Genomic DNA, 16,174 nt, shown 5'->3' with positions numbered 1-16,174 from the left:
TTGTTGCACTTTCTGCAGGGTAGGACTGGCCTATTGGGTAATCAGGCAGTGCCCAATGCACTGGACAGACAGATCAGTGTATGAGCCATGTTTAGGTCTCTGCATGTGCAGTCTCAAAGAGACATGTTGTATACACTCTGTTGACTTACAGCCCACTCATTGCTTTTAACTTGTTACTTTCCATTAAAAAAGGTTGCTTACTAGTGGTTAATCTTTCTTATTTGTCCCCCCTTTTCGCGTTTTGTTACCCTCCACAGAGCACCACCTTATTACTCGTAACCTTACACTTTTCCCATTTTAGCAACTGTTTCAGGGACTACTTTTTCCTTCATTTACGAGCATGTCACACTAGTGTTCAATGTTTTCAGTTGCTCTGAGCTTTTCTATAAACAGGGCTGTAATTTTTGTTCTTATCTCATCACATTTGCTGTTCATTCAAAGACCAAGATAAAGCGTCAGACGCTGTTTCCCCGAGGGCGCCTGTTTAATTTTCTTTTGCAGACTTCAAAGTGAAAGAACTCGTCCCCACTCCCATCCACGCTGCTGCCCCCTCCTTCCTTGTTTATTAATATAGCAACTGGAACGATTACTTTTGTTCCCACACTCCGAAGGTATCGTAGCACTGTGCGCGAGCCAGCTGCATTACATACGAACACATGCATTTTTAGGTAAGAAGAGAAGTAGTTAAATCATTTGTCCAGAACCACAGGATGTTGAACCTCCCGTCGAGGCTCAAACCCGATTCTCCAGGTTCAAAGTCGGCTGCTCTTTCCATTACACCATATCCTCTCCCATCCTCTTCATCGTCCTGTTTGCTCTCTCCCTTCTCCCCCACACCAACTGGAATGATTTTTTAGATAATTTCAGAAGCTGCACGCTGTTAAAAGTTACTTAATTTAGGTAGTTTAAAAACAAAATTATTTTGAATATAATGCTGTGGCATAGGAAAGCACACACCCATTAAGTTATGTAAATTTTTACATTAGCACGGGGGCAATAAAGAGGTGGCTGCAGAGGATTCTGGGATCTGTGAGATGGATTGTGTGCCAGCAAAGACAGCAACAGTACAATAAATATAGGCAGAGTCCTTGTATGTATTAAAAGTCAGAATATAAATGTGCGCACATAGTTCCAGAAAACTCTTTACTCTATTATTTTGAAAATATAGCCACTGGGACCATTTCCCCTCTTGTCTCCCTCCTCACCCACACTTCGTGGTGTTTGTTTACCACCCCCCGCCGCTGGGTGTTCTTTAATTTTCTTGGTGTAGAACCCCGCCATTAACCTGCACTGAATCACTGTTTTTTAGGTCTCGCCTAGGCAGCGAGCATGCGCTGCTATAGGAGGGCCTTTAGCCATCGGTTTGCTCCTTTTCAAGCACAATTGTGCTTGTGCTGGCATCCACCTTGCGGGAGCGAGCTGCAGCGTGCATTCTAATTGAAAACATATGGCTATGACGCCGCCACTGCTTGCTCCCGCAAGGCGGAGGCCAGCACAAGCGTGCTTTAAAACAGCTGCTGCTTGTTTGCGTTCCAGCATTGGTCATTCACAGTGATTGAACACAGTGCGGGCCATGCTTTTTTTTAATTCCCCCCTCACTCTCTTTAGCTCGCACTCTCTCTTTCCATCTCTCTCTTTATTGGTGCAGGTCGCATGTCAAACAGACAGCGATACGTCTTTAAATGTTCTTTGTAATGACAATTAACAATAGCCTCAATTTAAGGCAGACACTACTGAGCCATAAAATATCACATTATAAGTTTTCGCTCATGCACGTCTCTCTCTCCAAAGTGTCCCATCACACTCCATTTTACTGCATTGCGTTATGTTTGCATGTCACTTTCCTACTACCGGCTGCGGGGCCTAAAATGCTTGAATAGCTCAAGTAGTGGCAGTGCTTTATCTGCTATGATTCCACGTGAACCACCACGTCCACCACCACCACATCCACCACCACCACATCCACCATGTCATCCACCACCACATCCACCACCACCACGTCCACCACCACGTCCACCGCCACCACCACGTCCACCACCATCAGGCCTACCACCACCTCATCCACCAACACCACGTCCACCACATCCACCACATCCAACATAACAACGTTCACCACCACCACTTCGTCCACCACCCCATTCATCACCACCACCAACACGTCCAACACCACCACCATGTCCACCACCACCATGTCCACCACATCCACCACCACCACATCCACCACCACCCCATCCACCACCACCACCACCACCATCACGTCCACCAACATGTCCACCACCACATCCACCACCACTCCATCCACCACCACCACGTCCACCAACAGCACATCCACCACCACTATGTCCTCCATCACCACCATGTCCACCACCACCATGTCCAAAACCACCACATTCGCCACCATGTCCACCACATCCACCACCACATCCACCACCACCACATCCACCACCACCACCACATCCACCACCATCACATCCACCACCACCACATTCACCACCACCACATCCACCACCACGTCCACCACCATTATGTCCACCACCACCACCACGTCCACCATCCCCTCCACGTCCACCATCCCCTCCATGTCCTCCACCACCACCATGTCCACCACCACCACATCCACTACCACCATGTCCAACACATCCACCTCCACCACCACATCCACCACCACCACATCCAGCACCACCATGTACACCATGTCCACCACGTCCACCAACACCACAATGTCCACCATGTCCACCACCACCACATCCAACACCACCACATCCACCACCAGCACTACGCCCACCACGTCCACCACCAACACCACTTCCACCACCAACACCACCAACACCACCACCACATCCACCATGTTCACCACCTCATCCAAAACATCCACCACCACTATGCACACCACCACTTCATCCACTACCACGTCCACCACCACCACCAGTGACTGGTAAAGTGTCACTGGAGGCCAGGGGTAATAGGAGTGTCAACCCCGGCTGTACATGGGACATTTAAGGATGCATTGGGAGCAAGAAGACGGGAATAGGGGCTAGAAGTATTACACCAGACCCAAGATATATTTTGAAGAGGCACAATGTCACAGGGGCTCCTGTAAAAGCACTCGCTGCCTCTATAGCTCAAAGTGGCATACCTGCACGAGACACTCACTCAAAACAAGCATTTGCATAGCCAATAGGTCTCGCCTTTGGAACCTTATAAGTGTTTAGCCATGCAACAATTTATGTTGTTGCACAGAGGATATTGTGCTGGATAACTAAACACTTATAAGGTCCCAAAGGCGAGACCTATTGGCTATGCCAATGCTTGTTCTTCTCTTGCACTCTCACTGCCCTACTCAAGCTCAAGCTGTCCCATGCCTAGGTGAGCAGGTCCCTTGAATTCTGGTATTTGTGGTACCATCCCTGTTGGAACTGGCTCTTTTTGCAGGGTTATCCCCAAAATTTTGCCTTCCACCTGTATTTTTCTGACCCTTTTTGTTCTGGTTTTAGGACTCTGGGTGCTTTACTACTGCTAAGCAGTGCTAAAGTGCATGTGCCTGCTCCTTTAAAACAGGGTATGATTGGTTTACACCTGTTTGGCATATTTAATTGATCTGTAAATCCCTTGTACAGTGGTATACTGTATAGCTAGAGCATGTTAATTTAATGCTATTAGTGGGGCTGCAGTGCTGCTTACGCCACCCACAGAAGTAGCTTTTCAAACCTGTCTCAGGCCTGCCACTGCAGTGCCTGTGTGTGCAATTTACTGCCACATTGAATTGGCATTTAAAGTTAGTTGCCAAGCCTGAAAACTCCCTTTTACTTCATGTAGGTCACCACTAAGGTAAACCCTAGGTAGCCCTATGGGCAGGGTGCTATGTAGGTAAAAGATAGGACACGTGCCTTTATTGTTTGGCAGGTCCTGCTAGTGACAAACAGCCTATTTGGTTCCTCACTGCTGTGCGGCCTACTCCGCTCATAGGCTAACATTGGAAATTCCCATAAAGATTCTTAAGTGGTAATTCCTGATCTGAAAGGAATAGCGCTGCCATGTTTGGTATGTTTGGAATGGTGGTGATCAATCATGCTTATTGGTGTGGGTGGATTTGTCATTAGCCAACCAGAAACCCCATTGTGAACACTCCTCCTGCCCAGCACCAGCGGCTATATTGTGAGCCCTGTGCTTGACTATAGCAAACTGTTCAACTTAATTTGCGGAACATACCTACAGACGTGGATTGAGTTTGAGGTCTCGTGCTCTCATCCTCTAATGAGGACCACTCTTTTCAAACCAACCCACTGCCAGGCTACTGACAGCAACAAGATGCCATTGGAAATGGTGAACATCTCTTTATTTAAAGACTTTGCAAGAAGGCATTATAATTTTATTTACACTCGTTCTTATTTATGGGACCGCTTATATAAATTATATATGGTTGTTTAAAATTATTGTAAACATGGTTTGCAACCAATATCAGAATAAGCACTTGTTAATCTACAAGCCATGAAAATGCCATGCATGTTTTAGAAAGCAGATATGTGCACTAGTTTTAGCATTTGCCATCAAGCTGAGGTATGTGACAAACGGGCTCAAAGTGGTAGAAAAAAAACATAAAACACATTTTACAGCCCAGCTCCTTTCTACAACAAGCCACTATGTAGCGTTCGTTATAACCGCCTCTCTGAAGCAAGTCATGAAAGAAGAAACTCTTGCCCTATGTGGGTGAAAATTCCGCACCCCTGCTGTGACCCCTTCTGACCTCTCCAAACAGAGGAGGATTCAGTGCTGAGGGGTGGAGAGGCCCAGCAGTTTGCTCACTGGAGCGTGTGAAAACGGTCTGAACTCTGAAGCAATATCCAATCGGCGCGCTGCTATCTGCTGCCCAGCCAGGCGGGATCCAATCACTTCTGCCTCCATTAACCCAAAACTAAAAATACAACTTGCCTAAGAAGGCTGGAATCTTAAAACTCCCAAGTCCTGCATATGGCGCTTATTTCTTCTGGTGATTCAGTTTCTATGCGGTCCCAGTTTTGGTAGATAAGAGAAATTAAGATCAGGGATATACCTAAGGGGTGCTCCTTATTATATTGCTTAATAGAGCCGTCCTATTGGGCTGAAAAGGAACTCTGATACGACCAATATTTACGCAGGTTATTCAAAATGTTTTTCTTCTCTGATTTAGCATTCCACTGTAAAATTGGGACGCAATGCGTGTCAATCGTGTATGAGCCCATATTTCGACGTGTTTGCACGTTTAGCATTCCATTTCCATTCCCATTCCAATCCATTACCAGGTTCTAAAACTGATGATAAATGGGCAATATAAAAATGACCGCAAGTAGCATTACATTACTTAACAGTTCTATGTTGAAGCAGGTGAAAAATCGTTTAAGCTGAGGCAGCGGATATATCTAAATTAGGACATGGGTGCAGAAATACTTTGCCCAAGGTCATATTACTTAGTCAAGTGGGGGGAGCCGAATTAGGACTCGACCCTGTTGGTTCTCTGTAGCCACCGATTTGGGTAATGTGCCGGTCCTCGTGCCCCATCAAGCGCTTAAAAGTTAAAACCAAAGAACATGCTGTCGTGTGTTACACATTATCTCCAGTTAAACATGAAAACTAAAACTAAAATGTTATACGGGTGTTGAAGGAGGGGAAGGGAATCTGGTAAGCTGCGTCACAGAAAGCAAGGCCACGACATTTTCATGTTGGTATCATAAACAATGCGAACCGTGTCATAGCAATACTTGTATACTTCCCACCAATGTGCAGTGCAGTGCAGTTAATACCTGCTGGCATCACTGCCTCCTCTGTGGTGCTGTTTACCCTGCTCCCTCTGCACCCTGACAGCCGCACTACCCATTCCCAGTGTTTCCAGTCGACAGAAGACCTTCTCACAACTGCCGTGCTAAGCAAGCATTCACCGTATTCAGCGCCACTTTGTGGGAATCTGTAGCATACAACACACGGATAATATGTACAACAGAATCATGGTGGTATACATCTTTGCAGTTGTGTAACGCAAAATGATGGGGTCTCCTGCATGTGACAAGCGGCCCCTTAGTCTCAAATATCCAACTGGTATTCATTGACATAAGACTGAACGGAGGCCAGAGGGAGTTTAGGGTCCCTTGAAGATTGCGGTCCCGCCTGCACCACAGGGGCTACAGAGGGCTTGCGTTAAACCCTTCATTTTGTCTTCAGTCCCCCAGAAGACCCTTATTTTTAAAAAATGGGGCACAATTTATAATTCTTTTCCATGCGGAAAGCCAGCATCTCTCAGAAGAAAGTAAACTTTGTAAACACTCTGGGCCTCATTTACATTGAGGCTGCGCCACCGGAGCCTCACTTTTTGCAATGCTCTGGTGGCGTTGAGGCATGCTCCATATTTACCAGGCAACTCTAAGCCACTTTACAGGGTTTAATGCAGCCTTGTAAATATTGTTCCTTTTAACAAAGTTTTCTGCCTTAATGGGGCGTACAATGGTTGCTGTGGGCACTCCCAGCAACACTCATGTCTTTTTGACACTGCCCCAGATTTACGAGGACTCGTAACTCTGAGGCAGCACCAAAAACGTATGCCTCCTCAGGAGAGGCGTAAGGGTGGTACAACGGGGAGGAGCACCTTTATTTCTTCTAGTTTTTCCTTTTTCTGTGTAATGCAGCACACATAGAGAGAGGAAAAAGCTTATTGTGATTGTTTTTGTGCAGGAAGGTTTTCCTTCATGCACAGAACCAATCACCTCTGCAACGAGACACCCTTGCACCATGGTGCAAAGGTTTCTGCATTGGTCTATTGCAGCCCATTGTGCGCCAACGCAGGAGAAAATTACAGGAATGCGCCATATCTGATATATACGGTGCATTCCTGCCCTTTTTTTTTGCTATAGGGTAGCTCAGCACGAATGTCTGCGGCGTTGCCCTGCGGCAAAATCTTGAAAATAAGGCCCTAAGTACGTAAAAATCAAAGATGATATAGGAGTTATAGGAGCTCCTGTTGGCAGGGTAATGTAAAATGGTGGGCTCCCTCGTGGAATGTGATGAGCCTCAACACCCCTCCATCCCCCGTCCCGTGAGTCTCCCATATCTCAGATATACATAGTCCTTGGGATGAATGTGGGCACCCTGAAGAGTTTGGGGCTCTCTTTGAAGTGGCCTACTTTGCGCCGCTACTTGTTGTAGAGTTATTGGGGAGTCAGGTGAAGGTAAGTGAGGCACGCACCAGTTACCTTTTACATTATTCACACATTTTTATCTACGCTCACTACTAAATCTACACCTGCATGATCTAAATCGATATGGTAGCGTACATGTGAGAAAGTACCTCCAGAATTCACATGCATAGCATAACGGGAAGGTAATAGTCATATGTGGCCAGATAGACGAGCCACATGTAGGAGACGAGCATGCGCACGAGGGCGCCCAAAAGAATATTGTTTACAGCCGACCCCTTGTAATGCGAAGTAATGCAATCCTGCAACCACGTTGTCAGTTTACATGTAATAAACAAATGGCAACCATGAAGAGCTTAACAACTGACCGTCGCTTCTAACATGTTCTCCCTCTCTCAAAAGCCTACAATGATATTATTGATAATGATGGAAAGATCCAAAGCGCATTAAGTGTTGGGGGATTCCCGAGCAACAACATTGCAGCAGAGTGAATATGCACTGGCTTGCAGTACCATACAGACCTGGACTGAAACGGACAAAGGCGAGGACCCTCACTGCTTCAGACTCATCTTTCCTGCGAAAAATTAGAACACTTTCTGTGCTCCATTGTGCAGTTATTGAGCCCCTTGCAAGCAAGATTTATGGTGCAAAACTACTCCATTTGCGCTTACCACAACCTGATGCGCTTTCATAAAGTTCTTTTAATGGTTCGCAACTTCGCATGAGTCTGCCATAAAGGTAAACTAGAAACATTTCTATGGAAAATATAGCATTGGTAGAAATGTCGATTTGTAATAAAAATTCTCAAATTTAATGTCATAGTTTTGGGGAGGGAGTTTCATGCAATGCAACCCAAAATAAAGTTCTAGACCCAGCAGTCTTTCATCAATCAGGATTCATACATCACGGCAAACCACTCGTGAAGGTCTCAAGGAGATGGAGATGCTAGCTGCTTTGTGGTGCTCTGTTCATTTGAGCAGCTAGGGCTTGAGTCCTTTCCTGAAGTCCCAGAGCGATGAGGCGTTTCTTAGGTGCACAGGAAGGTCGCTCCAGGCTTTGGCCGTCAGAGGAGAGAAGAAGCGCACTCTGCTGTTGGCTCGTGGATCTGGAAGGCGGGGGCTGCGAGGGAGAGGAGGCAGATTGCAGGTGTCTGGTCGGTTGGTGGAAATTAATTTGTTTGTTGATGTATGCTGGCCCTTCATTGTGCAAGGATTTGTGTGCATGGGTCAGCATCTTGAACTGGCATCCCAACTGGATCGGGGGGGGGCCCAGTGTAGCTTCTTAAGGTGCAGGATGATGCAATCCTTCTGGGGAGGTCAAGGAGGAGTCTTGCCGCTGAGTTTTGTATCGCCTGTAGTCTCTTCAGGAGGAGCGCAGTGATTCCTACGTACAAATTCTGCCCGTAGTCCAGCCTGCTGATGATGAGGGCCTTCTGGTGTTGATTGGGAGCCATCTGAAAGTCTTACATAGCATGCATAGAGTGAGGAAGCAGGCAGAAGAGACTGTGTTTACCTGTTACTGCATCGTTAACTTGCTCTTTTAGTTGTCAAGTCCAAATGTTTTTATTTATTTACTTATTTGATGCAGTTTTATATAGCGCAGACTTTGCCCAAAGGTGTAAGAAGCCTTTCCAAAGAACCAAATACGTTACATAAGGAGCATTAAACACTAACAAGTAACAAATACAATCAGGCTAATTAAAAAGGTAAAGATAAAATAAGAGGTGCAAGAAATAGGTTAATACAGGTATAGGAGACATATTTACAGTATTGCGCTCAAGTGAATGCCAAGTAGTCTGAATTAAGCCTGGAAGTGTCTTATGAAGAGAAGAGATTTAAGATCTGTTTTGATGGTCCGGATAGAGGCTGTGGTTCGGAGGGTTGGTGGAAGTGAGTTCCAGATTCTAAGGGATTTGGAGCACCCTGCTGACACGTCACAGCTGAATTACCTCATGCATCATGGTCGATGTGGTGCAATGTTGCTCGCTTCACACACAGTTATCACAGTTTGTTGCCCAGTGCCAGTACCAGTATTCTTTCCAAGTGTATCCCCAGACACGTGTTTCTAGATTCCTCTTTCATCAGTGGGTAAAAATGTTCGTAGGTCGCTGGACGGGGTGCTCCAACCCCCTTTGACTGTTTGAGAGTTCCAGATTCTAGCTGCATTGCCTGAAAATGTTGGCAGACTCAACAGTACTGAGACCTTATCTGCACCCTTCAGACTCCAGAAGGTCATACATAATAGAGAACAAGCCATACATAGTGCCCATTAGTGCGTGCATATACCCCCTCCCCCCAAATCAGGCAGTTACTCAAAATGCACACACAGCTTCCTCAGCCCGCAGTTGTGTCTGACTGCCCATGCAGCACGCACCCATATACAGTACAGCACCCGTCCCCACCCAGCAGTGTCAGAGAGCTCACGCATACTTGCCTAAACAAAGCACCCACCACAGCTTAGCCCTTTGCTCGTGCACCTGTGTAAGAAACAAATGGATTGATGAATACACTCCTATCGCCAGGACAGCAAACCCCGGTGAGCCCTGCAATGAGAGGCAATTCATGCACACCTGCTGAAACGCCCAAGCTCACCCCAGCAGTCGGCTTATGTGTCTCCAAATTTCTCCAGTAGCCATAGACAGAAAAGGTGGCCGGGTGAGCGCAATCCTGATATGTATACTGTCCCCACAGCCAGTAAGGTGCTGCCACACATCACACGCATACCTTTTTTCAGCATTTACCCACTGCATGTGCAACCCATTCAAGAAAAGGAACTTGTACCCTAATTTTGTAACTTTTTAATCAGAATCCCCCAATTTTTTTTGATTTTTTTAAAACTATTTTTAAATATAGAACTTTCTTACTATCAAAAGAAACTCCAGGCACCACGTTGTATAACATAGCATAACATACATTATTTGCATGATTATTGAAAACCGTTGCAATAGTTTACTTTTAAAAAAAAAACTTAAATAAGCAAAAAAATCGTTTTTCCGATTTTACAGCAGCTTTGTTTTACATCTAAAATCGAAGAGCCAGGTGACAAGATATACTCCAGTGGCTCTTGTATAGCCATTATGTAAAAATCAAGAAACCGTAAGAAAGAAATGCCATAACAACGAATCTAAAAAAGGTGGAATTGAAGATGGCTTTGTGCTAATAAAAAGGAAACAATACAGATCATTGAAACAATTAAAATTCTCTATATTTTTAAAAATAACTTATTGAAGACTCATGATGTTTATAAAGATGGCCATATGTAGCAGTGGATCTTGAAGAAGGTCGGAGTAGAGATATGTTTGTGGGTAAAGGTGGGTGTAAATTTGCTGGATTGGTGTAGAAACCAGTATAGTGGTAGACACTGAGATTGTGGTATCCGTAGGTGTAGTGGTGGATGTAAAGGCAGGTGTAGAGATACGGGGCAGGGGTAGACAATAAAGTAAGATATGTGTAGAGATAGAGGTATATATAAAGGTAGGTGAAGTACTTTTAGTAGGAGTAGAGATAGTGGTAAGAATAATGGTAGAAACAAGAGTCAATGAATCAGGTAAAAGAAGTATTGGGTTTAGTGCAAGGGATAGGCTACAGTTTGATTATATTTTCATCATCACAGGATCATTTATTGTGGGTTGTTCATTACTGACAAAATTAAATGAAAACTTGTCACTTCAATGTTTTCATTTTATATTCCTTATTATTGTTTTTCATTATGCATTCCATGCAGCTACATAAATTCCAGTGGTGTAATTATGACATTAAATCTGGCATGAGTTATTTCTAGAAAACTGCACAAACTCCATCTAATGGCATTGAGAAATACAGCCAAAGTGGTACCCAATAAATAAATGTTGTTGCTTAATTTAGACTTAGACAACGTTTTAAACTTGGAAAAAAAGTTTCAATTATTTGGGAAGCCTTCAGCCGGTCATGAGAATACTGTTTGCTCAGAATCCAGGAAGCTTTAACTGCACAGTAGAGGAAGAATTCGTTCATTTTCTTCTTCATCCATACATTCACTCACTCCAGCAATCCAGTCACTCAATTACTTTCTCACTCCCTCACCACTTCACACATTAATCGTTCGATGCCACTTTCATTCACTCACTTCGTCATTAACACATTGGGTCCCTCATTTCCCTCCTTACTTCAATCCATCACTCATTCTCTTTTATACTCATTGCTTCATTCAAGGGCTAAATTGCATGCACTCTAATTAATTTCTTCTAAATTATATTCATTCATGAGTTCATTTCTTCACTTGATTAATTGCTCATCTCTTAATCATTCATTCTTTTAACTGCCATTCAATAACTAATTCATTCGCTCAACCAAGGGCTCAGTCATTGACATCTTCATTGCTTTCTTCCCTCAGCCACTCATTTGTTGACTTAGTCACATCCTCCTTTACTCACTTAATCACTTACTTCTTCCATAACGGACTCATGCATTCAACCCTCCCTCACTTGACAATGAATTTATTCTTTTAATCTATAAACTTGACTTAGGCTGTCCATACATATTTGAAAAGCCAGACAGCATTACACAGACTGATAAAGGGTGGGTCAAAGATGGTTTCTTACAGCATTACTAAGACTGACAAAGGGTGGGTCAAAGACTGTTTCTTATCCTACAGAGGGGCCCAGAGGGAGGATGGGGAAGTAACGAAACCTGCAGTTTTGTATTGTCTTTAGTCTCTTCAGGAGGCACGCAGTGATTCCTACGTAGAAAGTGTGCCTGCAAGCCAGCCTGCTTGTGATGAGGGCCTGCATGATGGTTCTTCTGGTTTTGATTGGGAGCCATCTGAAATTCTTACGGAGCATGCGTATGGTGAGAAAGCAGGCACAGAAAACTGTGTTTACCTGTTTCTACTGAGTTAACTTGGCCTTTTAGTTTGCAAAGTCCAAATGTTGGCAGACTGAATGGTACTGAAACCTTAGCTGCATGCTGCTGGCACAGGAAGATCATATACAACGGATAGCAAGCCACACAGTGCCCAGAAGTGATGCATAGAGCACCCCTGTCGCGCAGCTTCTCTAAATGGGCACACCGTAGAGAATATGGTCTCCTTCAAACTACCCAAGCTGCGGCTCCCTATCTAGCCGTTGTACAGAATACGTGGGAGCGGATGCTAATGACGCTCTGCAGTATCCTGCATTTGTAATATATGTATTTTACACCTCCTGCTCAGCCAGTGCCTGTGCTCTCTGTAGAGTAGGCTCCATTAGATGGTTTCTGTGCTGCCTTCAAGGACAATTTGCCCCTTCCAACATACAAATGTTCCCTCTTGATGAGTCGTTCCCGCATATCCTTCTACACTTTGTCTTTTTTTGCACATTTTACCCCTCCCTCGCTAAATGGTTTTAGCTTCAATTACTAAGCAAATATAAGTTTAGCAGCTGTAGAGTAACACTGATTTCCCTCCAACAACTAGGTCACCATACTCACAAGGCAGTTGGTTCTTTCTTAGTGAATGCAATTTATTAGCGCAAACCTATGCTGTTCTAGTAATCGTCTTGCTGGCTGTTTTACGATGCACCTTGCTTTTATGTCATTCGTTGTATTTGATATGTGTTGATTGTATTTGATGTTTTATTATGCTCCTTTGAGTGCTTTTTAATAATTATGTTTTTATGTTTAATGTAATATTGTGATTTTATAATGTATCCTTTATGATCTGTTTCTACTTTTTGAGTAATTTTAATCTATACTTGTCTCACTCTTTCACATTTACTCCCTCCATCGGTCGGCAATTCATTCACTCGGTTCAGTGATAAGGTAACACGAACATATCTGAGTAGCCCTACAGCATGACACCACGAAATACCACGTGACTGCCACGTTTTAGGAGACCACCACTACCAGCGAATGGGAAGCCAGGCCTCATTTTCAGAAAAGGTCCCCCAGAGTGTCCCTCCTTGCCCTGTTTCACTATACACACGATTCCAGTAGGGCAGTTATTTTAATAAGCGTTGCACTGAGGTGACAATAAGAACACACAATTAATATGTATGTATTTGTTCACTTAAGTTAGTCATATTATGCAAATGAACATACAGTCTTTCCTGGGACATTGAGGCAAAAATATTTTTGCAAAGTTCGGGATTTTCAGACTTCATCAGTGACGTTTTAAGACAGGGGCAAAGTGGGCGCTGGCCCAAGGCCCCAGCCTTTTTAGGGGGCCCCTTTTAGAACAGCTCGCTTTACCCTGATGATCTTGAGTAATTCTTAAACACATTTTTAAATACCTTTTTCCTTTAATTTATTTTGAATGTGGACGATTACAGACATTTTGCAGAGAAATGCACTGTTTATGTTTCATGCAACAGCCCCCCAAAAAGTTTCTTTTTGATGTAAACAGGACCTCGCATATGAGAAATAGGAGGGTGTCACACAGATCATTTGCAGTAATATTAGTGAGCTGCTGCTGTGTTAAATATTGAAAACACAAGTCATTATCCCCGAATAAATACATATAAACACATTTAAAAGTTGGACGAGTGTGCCTGTGCACTGTCAGTGATTTGGCCAAAGAGGTCATAAAAAGCCTGAAATTGGATCTTTTAAATTGAAAGATGCCCTGAACAGGGGCCCCCAAAATACATTTGGCCCAGGGCCCACAAAATCCTTAAGATGTCCCTGCATCTCTTTAGGGGCTGTGTTAATAAAGGGCATTTTAGGGTCGAGTCCCTATATTTGTGCCGATTCATATGGACGCATGTTTTCGAGAGTAGCCAGTAGCAAGTTCACCTCATTTCGCACTTAGGTGCAGCCTTTACTCACCTCTGCGCATCTCCGTTTGCGCATCTCTTATTAAATCTGCTACTGCGTCACAGACAGTTTGTAGTAGGAAAGAGCATCTCACTACTCACGACGTGGCAGCCCGAGCAGAAGGGAGACTGCAGTGGTCTCGCAGGAGCCAAGGGGATCTGGCCTGACGAACTGCCTGTGGACCCTCGACTCAAACACGTGCCCAGCAGCAAGGCAGGGATTATTTTTTTACACAATGTGGTCATTAACCTACGAGTTGCAATTTCTGCAGGATATCTGAACGCTAACAGAAAAAAATAGCAAACGATTTTAGGAGATGCAACACACACGCCTCGAGGAGCGAACTATTGAATTAAGGCACATTTATGAGAAGTGTGCACAAATTAAACTATCACGTTTTAGTTGTATGCTTTCCACTTGTATAACATTTCTTCAGAGCCATGCCTTTTCTTTTACCCACATAGTATATTTTCCATTTAAATAATACTTTAGGGTGTATATGTAGTTTAAATTCATACAAAACCTTTACTTTGGTCATTGTACACTTCAGAGAGCAACAATCTATGCACCTGTTTAACTTTAGTTAAATTATAAATGACCTGTCTTTCATCCCATGCTCAATTTACAAGTCTGAGGTAACTGCTGCCCCCTGAATTTAATCTTAGAATGGCTCATTCACAAAGGTCCACTTTCGTAAAAACCCAGTTCCCATACACATTACCATTACACTTTAGCATACGAAATCAATTAGACCCTTTTCACTCGTATCAGCTTAGGGAACAATTAGATAATAACAATTACATATAGAAACTTAAATATCCTTTTGTGCAAGATGCAAACATTTGAATACATACATGAAAAATATATAGTTTGATATATTTCTCTTTGTATCAGGGTACAGGTTGGAGTCCTAATATGTGCCTGATCGAGATGACGCCAAAGCAACCATTTGCCAACTCTGCTTGAAATTTAAATACAGAAATCCAGGATTTCACTACCACAGAGTGCGAAGTATCCCCCCCCCCCTCCCCGAAACTTCTTTCTCCCTTTTCTGCCCTCATCTCTCCTGCTCTGGGTCAAAGTCTAAAGATGGGAAATAAGCCCCGGTCCCCTCAAAAATGACCGCTGGGCCCACCACCTGCTGCCACCGGCACAAATTAAGCACTAGTTCCACCACAATGATGTTGGTCAGCATTAGGCGGCGAAGACCCTCCGCCGCAGTGAATTGGTGCTACATTCGCAATAGCACAAGAACCTTAGGAGCGCTAACTGATAAGAGGATATACAACCCTAGCACAACTGACTTCCTGAAGTATTATGAGTGAGGAACCTCGCAGTACAGACTGCTCTTGAATTTGTGACTTACAGTCTTATAAACCTTGACAGAAAGCTTGACTTTTCTTTTATCATGTAAAGCGTGGAGTGACTCCCAGGCATCTTACTCTCTGTGATTAATTGATGAACAACAAGAGAGACAATAATCCCAAGTAATACCATGAGCCTTCCATATTGTCACAGTCTACTTAGTTGTCCCTGGTGGACATCTTTTATACCGGCGTTCCCTTGCCACTTGCAATACAGTATTTGATTAAAGCTATTGTCACCCAAAGCAAGCAGATGTATACGTGTGACCACAAAAGTAACGCCTTAAGTACATATTACAGGCTCTGTAAAATGTAAAGTAAATCAGATATGGTAGAATTTTGAGCTGGTTCTGCTGGTGCAAACTTTTCACCATGCAGCATACAATCATTTCCAACTACATAGACCATAGGGTAATTCCTGTCTTATTATGGTTGATTAGCTGCAAAATATGTCCAAGTAAACCCCTGTGATATACAAAGAAGAAAGCAAAGCAGAGAACGCATTACCAAATCTTACCTTTGCACTTGAAGTTTGCATAGTGTTGCAGCTGCTAGCACCAAGCTCGTGTGCACCAGCTGCAAGTGGTGGTTAGGAGATTCCTGCCTCCTCACTGTCTCTTCATAGTACTGTTGCTGGAATGGTGGGTGTCTGCCAGCTGGGCTCCCCTCTCCTTCCTGGAGCTCTGCTCTTAGACTACTCGGGGCAGGTTTAGTCAGCCCTCCAGTGAGCCCATGGGATTCACACAGCTCACAGAGCTCACTGGGCTGCCTTACAGAAGTCCCCAACCTGGTGAGAAATGCCTGACCTCTTCAGTGCAAATATCCCTGCATTCTTTCAGCTAGAGACTTGAGAGCCTTCCCCCTTGTGCCAACCAGGATACAC

The 16,174-nt window shown here is 44.1% G+C and overlaps 1 protein-coding gene across 1 annotated transcript in view; it reads right to left on the bottom strand.

Moving 5' to 3' along the window:
* Window positions 1-15,856, bottom strand: part of LOC147722464 (uncharacterized) — a 240,545-nt gene extending 224,689 nt beyond the window's left edge. Inside the window, exon 1 of the mRNA XM_086966847.1 lies at window positions 15,809-15,856. Coding sequence (XP_086822973.1) covers window positions 15,809-15,829 — 21 coding nt within the window. The 5' untranslated portion in view covers window positions 15,830-15,856. The remainder of the gene's footprint in view (window positions 1-15,808) is intronic.
* Window positions 15,857-16,174: the final 318 nt, after the last annotated feature.

Source organism: Lissotriton vulgaris, chromosome 4_1, assembly GCF_964263255.1.
Source record: "Lissotriton vulgaris chromosome 4_1, aLisVul1.2, whole genome shotgun sequence".
NCBI lineage: Eukaryota > Metazoa > Chordata > Amphibia > Caudata > Salamandridae > Lissotriton > Lissotriton vulgaris.
This window is presented reverse-complemented; position numbering and strand designations above follow the sequence as displayed.